The 10,151-nt window shown below is 48.1% G+C and overlaps 1 protein-coding gene across 1 annotated transcript; it reads left to right on the forward strand.

Moving 5' to 3' along the window:
* The first annotated feature begins 2,598 nt into the window (after positions 1 to 2,598).
* On the forward strand, positions 2,599 to 9,936 carry UCMA (upper zone of growth plate and cartilage matrix associated). The gene is made up of 5 exons (XM_086334313.1): positions 2,599 to 2,775; positions 3,072 to 3,137; positions 3,243 to 3,341; positions 5,882 to 5,980; positions 9,494 to 9,936. The coding sequence occupies exons 1-5, from the start codon at positions 2,721 to 2,723 to the stop codon at positions 9,589 to 9,591; spliced, it is 417 nt and encodes a 138-aa protein (XP_086190439.1). The 5' UTR covers positions 2,599 to 2,720; the 3' UTR covers positions 9,592 to 9,936.
* The last annotated feature ends 215 nt before the right edge of the window (positions 9,937 to 10,151 follow it).

The raw sequence follows: 10,151 nt of genomic DNA on the forward strand, positions 1-10,151 counted from the left end.
AAATCCTCGTGTCCCTTCCCTGTTCAAAATCATTCAATGGTCCATTATTGAGTCATGAGAACAAACACATATATAATCTGTGTGTGCCAGGCACTGTCCTAAGAACTGTGGATGCGTTATTGCCAACTCTCACATCAATCTATGTGCCAGAGGAGGGAATCAGGCACAGAGAGGTAAAATGACTTGCCCAAGGCCATGCTGGGAATGAACTAGGGGACTGGCCCTGAGACATGTGCTTATAGGTGTCAAGCTAGTCTCTCAAGGATGGAGGCCAGACCTCTTCCACCTTGACCTAGGCCTTGGCTGCCCCTAGCTGTTCCATGTGCTCTCCTGCTCTCCTATTACTCGCTGACTGAAGTTTCTCAAAAGGGCTTTACTTCTCTGGGCCCTTTGTCAGTACCTTCCCATCTAAGTGGGCTCTGGAAGTCTTTCAAGCCTCATCTTAGTCATCACTGCTTTTCTAGTCTTCCTGACTCTCTCCACCCATCCCCACCCCATGATCCCTAAATATGAAGTCCTGAAGCTGCTTTCATATTGGGTAACACATATACATGTCTTTTTCTGTCTGGGCCAGGTCTTCCCGGAGGCGTGCGGGGGCTTCTTCAGTTGCAGTGTACGGGTTCAGTAGTTGCAGCGTGCAGGCTTGGTTGCCCCACGGCATGTGAGATCTTGGTTCCCCCATCAGGTATTGAATTGGCGTCCCCCGCACTGAAAGGCAGATTCTCAACCACTGGACCACCAGGGAAGTTCTGATACATAATTTTTTTCTAACAGTTTTTTTGAGATATTAACCACATACCATGCAATTCATCCACGTAAAGTGTACAACTCAATGGGTTTTAGCATATTCATAAAATTATAATTGCCCTAAGAACCATGCTTTTGCCTTGAGGTGGGTGGCCTGTTATACTCCTGGGGTATGATGTCACGAGGAGGTCACCTCAGCAGCACAGCCAGGCGCAGTGAGCAGCCCCAGAGGCAGGGGAGCTGAAGGTAGAAAATGAAAGAGATGGCAAGCATAGATGCCAATGGCTCTAGAGGGAAAGGTCTGGAGGAACTGAGAGATAACACTTGGAGGCCAGCTGTGACTAGACCATTTGGTAGAGCACAGTACTGTAGCTGACAGAAATCTCAGGCCACCAGCCTAGGTATGTAGGAAATGTAATCTTGCTCTTCCAGAACTGAGCTTACATCTCACTCCAAGCCTCCATTCTCCATTCTGTGAATTCTAGACCTCCTGCCCTTTTCTCCCAGGCTGGTCTGAGAGGACTTCCTAGGGCTTGAGATTTCTCCCTAAGCCCTTCTGCGTGGCCAATGAATGCACAGCATCTGATCTTGGGTGGAAAGTACTTAGGACACGTAGGGCAGATTTACTAAAAGCTGGTGAGTGTGTGACAAGCACAGGTGCCTGGCTTAGAGCAGGTGTTTGGTAAATGTTCATGGTTGACATGAATGGAACTAAAAAAGCAGCAAGAAGAACTAGGGTATCAAGGATGTCACACGTATTTCACACACCCATTTTCTCACCTACGAGTCCCATCAACATCGCTGTCTTGTGGCCCTTCCCTCCTTGAAGTTGACAACCATTTTACCTGACAGATAAATATTTGCTGATATGTTTTCATGGGCATTGCCCCTCTTGGAGTGATCATGCAGAGCCCACCTGTGCCTGGTTAAGCAGGCCAGCCAGTGTTGAAGGGGAGCCCTCTGTGTGCTCCCAGCCACGAAGAAAACAATTCATTTATTTTGTTTGCTCTGCCTTGGCTGTTTTTCTGCTATTAACATTCTTTTCCTGCCAACGGTCCAAGTGGGATGTTACTACACATGTCTAATGAAATGGGAGCCTCGTGTGGGGGGGTCTAGTGATAGTCACCGTTAGGACAATCCTAACCAGTATCCAAAGGCGACTCTGGATAGTTCAGAATAAATGACAGTGTTAAGAACAACGCTCCCAAGGGACTGGAGGCTGATGGCCTCAGAGGGCTTGGATGCCATCAGCATTCCCAGTTCTGGGAATGTACTTCCTCCCCTACACAGGGTGTGCCTTTGGGAAGTCCACCCACATTGCGCTCCCCGACTCCTCCACAGAAGGCTGACTGCCTCTCTTCTTTTAAGTCTTGAGAGGGGTCTGTGCTTCTCTTAAAAGTCGGCATCAGCTGGGGACATGTTAAGCTGGGGGCCATCAGGACAGCCCACATGTCCATGTGAGCGTCACCATGAGGGGGGTCTTCCAGCCTTTACGGTCCCTCCTAGCCTGACAGCTGAATCAAATCCCCGCACTGAGCCTCTCTCCCTCCCTCCTGCATACTTCAGCCTCCAGGACTAGAGTCCCCACCTCCTCTGAAGCAGATGCCAGGGGCCTTTGAAACTTGCCCTTGGTCTTTGGAATCCTGACTCGGAGGCTGGGTGTTCCAGCAGCAACCCCTAGGGTGCAGATCTTGGAAAGGCCACTTCAGAACTGTCCCAGCTAGGGCCTCAATGACAAGCTCTGCTTCTGTGAGGTTTGCAAGGTGCCAAAAACATCTCCAGTGCTCCGGCAGGAGCAGCCAATGGAAGCCACGGCCAGGACCCCTCCCACACCCCCTCAGTGGCATCCCTGCCTCCTGCCTCTCTCTCTCCCTCCCTCCTGGCCTGCCTGACACAGAAGTGAGGACCCAGCAGCCTCAGGGTCTGTAGAATCCTCTCTTTGGTCCCCAGACAGAGCCTCAGGCTTTCCAAAGATGGCCTGGAGACAGCTGTTTCTGATCTGTCTCTCTGCCGTTGCACTCCTGTCCAGTGAGTATGGGGAGGTTCCAGGATGGACCTGGTGTTAGGTGAGGCGGCTTAGGTGGCCCAGGTAAAGAGGGTGCCTGTTGTTAAGAAGGCTGTACTTGTGTGTGCATGTGTGACACAATGCAGCACAGAGAAAACAGCTTGTCTGACAGTTTCCTGGGGAGACTGACTGTGACTGGTACTTGTGTCTAGGGCTCCAGGGCAAGTCATAGGGCCTGGGAAGGACTGTCCTGGCCTGTCTTGGGGTGAGGACTTCCCTTGGGGTGCTGCAGCCCTCATGCTGTGCTCTCGTCCCACAGTGCTCTGGGAGGGGGGCGCTGTGTCGGTGGGCTCAAGGCAGGTGGCAGGCCAAGAGGCACAGGAAGGTGAGTACCGGGGCCACCCGAGGCTGTGGGGTGGATGGGTTGGCTCCTGACATAGCCTTGGTGAGCCTGTGCTGGGTGTGACCGGCCTCTCTCCTCGGGTTTCAGATGTGGAAGAGATTTTCATGCAGGAATCAGACGCCTTGAATTTCCTCAAGAAGCGCAGAAAGCGGTCCCCCAGATTCCATACCATTGACGAGGTCAATGGTAAGACGCTGTGGCCTGCCTTCTGCTCTTGCTCCTTCCTGTTCCTTCTCTCTCCCACAGTCAGCTGGGCTGTGGGGATGGCCAGGGTCGGAGGGCTCAACCCAGGTCCTTGAGTGTCAAAGTAACTGTGGCTCTGAGTCAGAAGTTACACCACATTTCTTTGACTGTAGGTCAGTCTTGACTGGCTATGCCGTCAGGGTAAGGAACAAAGAGGGAAGGGCCACGTGACTGCACTGAAGTCGATGAACTGGCCCTCAATTTCTGAAAGTTAAAATGTTAAGAGGGAGAACTTCCCTGGTGGTTCAGTGGTTAGGACTTTGCACTTTCACTGCAGAGGGCACAGGTCAATCCGCAGTTGGGGAACTAAGATTCCACATGCACGTGGAGCAGCCAAAAAAAAGAAAAAGTTATGGGGGAAATCTATGTTCTGGTGGAGTGCAGACACCGCAGCTCAGTGTGTGCTTTCTGGATAATTTGTGGTGTACCTTTATAGCCAAGAGAGCAGCACTGCAGGCAGGAAGAGGCACGTGGGACAGGGAACTGGAAATGTGGGCTTGGTGACAGCTTTGCTGCTAAGTGGCCTTGACCACTTCCTCTCACTGTGCCCAAGTTTCCTTCTTTATAAGCCCCTTATTTAAAGAATGGTGTTCAGTCAGCAGTGTTTTTAAGTTTTCACTTCCAATGCAGTTGGGAGACTTTTGAGCTTGGAAGAATGTCTGCTCAGCCTAAAGTAGGCTTTGGTGTCTACTTGCCTGCCTGTAACGACCTGCCAACCCTTGAAGGCATTTGAGTTTTCTGTCCTTGAACTAGATTCTTCCAAGGACTCAGCTCTGACAGTCACTGAGTCCAAGGCTTGATTCGTCACTTCTGTGTGTGTCTGAATAAACTCTTTGTGCCTCTCAGCACACTCAGCAAGGTAACTCGCTCAGTGAAAATAACAGGACTGTTTTCAAATGATGGGCAAGAAGTGAGATGAAAATGCTTTGAGATAAAATTAGTATCTATTTATTTTTTAATTGGAGAAGTACAATCCACACTGGAAATATCTCCAGGCCTCACACAATTTGAGATTTAGAGGTTAGCAAATGTCAAGAAACACTGAAAAGACCGTGATGGAGCTTGGACTGTTCTTGATGGAAATGAGAGAAGCAACGTCTGGCAGACTCCCAGTGGGGAATGGGCGTGAATTTAGGAGGCGAATAGTTTCCATCCTTTAAGGGGATTCAGAACGAGGCACATGATTAAGCCAGAGGTCTGTCACCCGGGTTGGAAGCTCAGGGTTTCAGGCATTGCCCAGGACAACCTGGTGAACACCGAGGACACACCTGAGTTCACCTGCTGTTGCCCAGTCAGCTCTGGCGCTGGGCAGCAGAACAATGCCCACTTATATCTCAGGTTCAGTAAAGGAAGGCGACACTTTGATAAATGAACTTGGAAGCAGAAAACAGGCATCTCCTATCTCTAAGCTTCTGGGTAAAGATGCAGGTTACTTTACAGTGAAAGGAACTAATTGGAGGAAAGGCACGTTCCTGAGGAGGGATGTATTCTAGGTACGCGGTGCATGGTATAAAAACAGCATCTAGCATCTTGTCTTATTCACTGCCGAGTCAGAGGTCCAATCTGTGGCTCTCTTAGTTTCAAGATACTTATTTTGATGAGGCTTTCATTGGAAAGATCCATAGGCAGGAAGGCCATGTGTGGGGAGGGAGAGCTGGCCCTCAGAATGCCTCACACAAGTATGGTTGATTCCCTCACGTCACAGTGGGGAGACTGAGGTGCTCTTGAAAGAATTTCCTCCAGACAATCACAGTTCTCACACTGAAGAGGTCAATGTAAAGATGATTACACCATCTTCAGGCCCTGTGGTGATTTCTATCACAGCAGCCACAATTTTGAATGCAATTTATTTTCCTATCTTTTTCCTTAAGCAGACTACAGACTTCTTAGGCAGAGGGATAGATAGGATCTTTCTTACTTGCTTTTTTAATCCCAGTGCTTAGCATATATTCTGGCCATGACAGGTGCTCAAAGTTGCAGAATGGATATGCAAGTGTTAGTGTCAAGTTGGATTATTCCCTCAGGGAATTCATTTCTATCATCTGAGAAAGAATTCCTAGCTTCTAAGAGAACCAGCAAGCTTGGCTACACTGCTCATTTTATGACTGGAGCTAAATGGCTTCTGGAGAAGGAAACGGCAACCCACTCCAGTATTCTTGCCTGGAGAATCCCATGGACAAAGGAGCCTGGAAGGCTAGTCTTTGGGGTCGCAAACTACTGAGCGACTAAGCACACAAACGGCTTCACCTTTTGGGGTCTCAGTCCTCTTAATACACAACACGAGGTGGTTGGCTGGGATGCTCTCCCAGGTCCCTCAGGTTTTAAAGTCTATGTCAGGGGTGAACCACTGCAGTAAGGCCCCGCATTTAGCCCCTCACAAACAGCCTCATCTGCACCTGAGTTTCTTATGCAGAATGACTGGTGTCCCCCTCAATGCATGTGGCTGCCCCTATTCTTGGGGGCAACTCTCACCTTTCCCTCAGTGGAGAACAGGCAGAAGCTGTGGGCAGACGAGCTGCGGAGAGAGTATCATGAAGAACAAAGGAACGAGTTTGAGAACTTCGTGGAGGAGCAAAACGACGGTAAGAGCTCATCAGCCGGTGACTTTTGGGAACTGGAAGTTCCCAAACCATGTGATCACATGGGAAAACCATGTGATCTGTCTATACTTTTCCTTTTGCTGCTGCGTTGCTTCAGTCATGTCCAACTCTGTGCGACCCCATAAACGGCAGCCTACCAGGCTTCTCCGTCCCTGGGATTCTCCAGGCAAGAACACTGGAGTAGGTTGCCATTTCCTTCTCCAATGCATGAAAGTGGAAAGGGAAAGTGAAGTCGCTCAGTCGTGCCTGACTCTTAGCGACCCCATGGACTGCAGCCTACCAGGCTCCTCCATCCATGGGATTTTCCAGGCAAGAGTACTGGAGTGGGGTGCCATTGCCTTCTCCCTACTTTTCCTTTAAGTTTTATTTATTTATGTCCCAAGTTTTAATTAGAGGAGGGAGATAAGAGCAGCTCTACTTTCAATTCGTATCTATGGGAGTCTCAAAAAAAAAAAAAAGGGAGAAAGTCACAAAAGTAGCTACAGAACCTGAGAAGGCATGGAAAAGGTCAGAACACGTAGGGTACCACTGGCTGGGGACTGTGGGGCTGGGGAGTTTTTGGTTGATAGTATTTTCTCCTCCTACTTGGGTGTGTTCTGTCTCAGTACCTACACTTGTGCCTTCATTCCCAGAGTTGGGTTGGGAGGATTTCAAACTCACTGTCAAGTGGTTTGGATTTACATCAACGTCATGGCTCTAGAACTGCCCATCCTGGAAAACCTAGGACTTCCATTTCCCTAGTCACTATTATCAGCGTTTGGTGACTGGTGGAAGCAAACCCGACAAATGAACTCAGTTCTGTACCCTCCCTGCTCCAACCTGAACATCCACAGCCCTCAGGACAGCTCCCCTCACTCATAGCATTGGGCCCCTGCAAGTTCCTATGTGGTTTGCAAACCCATCCAGTTGCTGCAAGTGTTTGGGAAGTCTTGGCCTTTGCCTGTGTGTCTCGCACCAGGCAGTCTGCACACCTTATCCCCACCCTCTGCTCCTGGGAGATGGCTCCAGCCTCCCCTTGGGAATGCTGGTTTCAACAGGGCCTCTGGGTGTGGGCATGGGTGGACAGACACTCTACCTTCGAACCACAGCCTCCCACACTGAGGGGATTCGACTTTGTATTTATTGACTACTTTCATGTGTCACTCATGGCCAAAAATCCACAGAACATGTACAGGGTTCAGACCAGGCAGGCCAACACGTGTGTTTATTACTTTTTTGGTCTTTCTTGAAACTTCAAGATTGAAATGCTTCTGAGTAAGTTTCTGGATGAAGGTGAGAGTAGGCATTAAGACCCCAGTTATGGTGACCTTTGTTAGAGAAAGTGTGATTTCATTTCTGAAGTCACCAACCTCCTTACTTGCTCGCTCTGGTGCAGTTGAGAGGTGAGGTGCCCTTAGGGCATCTCTTAGTGGAAAGGACACAATCACCAGGGCCCAGAGGGCTGCAGGATCCTGGCAAATCAATTGTCCCAGAAAAAGCTAGGACTGTTGTAACTCGGAAGCAAATATTTCTGTTACAGATTTGTTTAACTTGGTGGACAGCTTGGGGCAAGGCATTTAAAAAATGAGGATGTGGCCTCTAAAATTCTTTCACTGTTTTTTTTTTTTAACTCATAGTATTAATAACAGCATTTTATTTTGTGCATTTTTAAATGTTTCAGGTCGAAATCCCTAGCATCTGGATGGAAAATGTTCACTGTTTTCCTTCCACAATGAATCAGGATGAGGGGTGAGGCACCTGAGGGATGCCAGGTCCTCCAGCAAAGCCAGAGGAGACTGAGGCTTAGGCCTCAGGTGCTGCCCACAGACGGAAAGGCTGCAGGACACAGGCCTTCGGGGAACGCTGTGACAGCAGCTGTTGTCATCGGTTGAGCACCTGTCCTGCCAGACTCTGTGCTGAACCACATAATCCTTATGGCCAGTTCTCAGGTCTTACAATTTCCAGTTTACAGTTTCAAAAACCCAGTCTTTGAAAGAATATGTGAATGTCCAAGGTGAGACAGGTAGTAAGGAATTTAAACGCAGGTGTTTGCCAGCAAAGCCCATGTTTTTGTAAACGAAGGATGACCAAATGCATCATAGAGCTTGCAATTATCTTCTATTAACTTTCTATCTTCCCAACATTTTCCCCACATACTCAAAAAAAAGTGTGGTAAAATATACAGAACATTAAAATTTGCCACCTTCACTTATTTTAAGTGTACAATTCAGTGGCGTTTAGTACATTCACAACAACCATCATTATTTATTTCCAAAACACTTTTATCACCTCAAACTTTGCACCCATTATGCATTAATTCCCCTATCCCCACAGTCTCTGGAAATCTCTAATATATTCTCTGTCCATACACATTTGTCTATACCACATACTTCACAGAAGACAAATCACACAATATCTGTCTTTTTGTGTCTGGTGTGTTTCACCTAGCATGTTTCAAGTTTCATTCATGTTATAGCAGATATTAAAACCTCATTCCTTTTCATGGCTGAATACACACAGACATATCTAGACATTATAGTCTATCTTCTCACATTTCATCTTTTCATCTCTTCCCATATGGTAATTCTGTTTAACTTTTTGAGGATGCTTTTTAAACACTGATGGCCTTGGGATGTCTGCTTGTGGTTCAGTGGTACCTAACAGTGGCTAACAAAGACAGGGAAGTTCATGCAGTCGCAAAGAGTCAGACAAAACTCACCAATTGAACAACAACAGTGGCTAACAGGCAGTCCTGAACTGGCACCAGGAGCCTAATTCTATAGCTTCAAAAATGCATTATTTGGATTCTTTATCAGTTGAGCCACAACGGAAGCCCTATTCAGAAACACATCTCATCAAAGACAGAAAAATTGAGACTTCTTACTCATTAAAAATTCCCTTCTGTTCTTTTTAGCTTTTTACTATGAAACATTTCAAAAATATGGAAAAATATGTATTATAACAAACCCTCATATAACCATCACCCAGAATCAGCAATTATTAAGATCTTCCTGCACTTGCTTGGTCCAGCCCCTTTCCCAATTAGTTCTAACAACGTAACTTTATTTTTAAAGCTAAGAAACAGAGGGAAAACCTCACTCACAATCCCATCACTTGAAATTGACAGTGACTTCCTTCCGTGAGTTTTTCAACAGTATGCTTTTGCGATCTATTTTTCTGCTGCTGTGATTTTGTATTGTCTTAGTTGGTGAGTCTCCGGGCCAGTTTTTGCACGTGGCTACCCCGTCTTCGCTGGCTGAGCAGGAACATGCACTGAAGGGAATGTAGGATCCTGGTTTTGCTCTCCTGGCAACTCGCTCTAGGCCAGATCTGTAAAAGGGAGGCTTTAGATTTGGCATCCTTTTAGGCCCTTCCAGCTGGGACATTCTGTCACCCATGTACACAGGCACAATGGTTCATGTCATGGGGGCAGAGTGGATACTTTGGGGGACTTGATGGCTGTGCCCAGATCCGAGCCCTCCATCCTCACATGAGGACTTCATCTCTTGTCCCCAGAACAGGGAGAGAGAAGCCGGGAGGCTGTCGAGCAGTGGCGCCAGTGGCATTACGACGGCCTGTACCCATCCTACCTCTACAACCGCCACCACACCTGAGCTCAGTTTGAGGGACACAGAAGATTGAGCCTGAGACACCCGCTTACCCCTGGTATTCGGGCACCTCTCCCGCACACAAACAGGTCCCTTCACAGGGCCTCAGTCACCTAGGGCCTTCTGTTCTCATGGATGGAAACGCCCAGGCTTGCGCTTCTTGGCAGATGATTTTCTGAGGTGAGCAAAGGCCTGTGGGGCCTCTTGCTATCCCTCCTAGAGGTTCCCTGTTGCTTCACCATCGCTCCCACACTGAGACTCCTGGTCCACAGAAAGATGAGAAATCACAGTAGAGAGAAAAGATCGTGTATCTGCTTACAGCTTATGAATAAAAACGCTGAGTCAACACTGTATCGTCTTCTTGAATCTCATGCTGAGTGGCGCCAACTTGTCCCTCCCAAATGACAGTGGGGCTCACACAGACTTGGGTATCAGGAAGCTTGGACTTGGGAGCATGTCTCACTATTTCATCAGCCTGTCTCAGTAGTTATGTGACTGAAAGGGACCTGTAAATGCAACTGTTTGGGTAAAAACCGTTCTCTGAGCCCAGGTGCTTCTCACGTCTC

The sequence above is a fragment of the Bos grunniens genome, chromosome 13, assembly GCF_055505025.1.
Source record: "Bos grunniens cultivar Pamir isolate PY7600 chromosome 13, Bosgru_T2T1.0, whole genome shotgun sequence".
In the NCBI taxonomy this organism is placed as follows: Eukaryota; Metazoa; Chordata; class Mammalia; order Artiodactyla; family Bovidae; genus Bos; species Bos grunniens.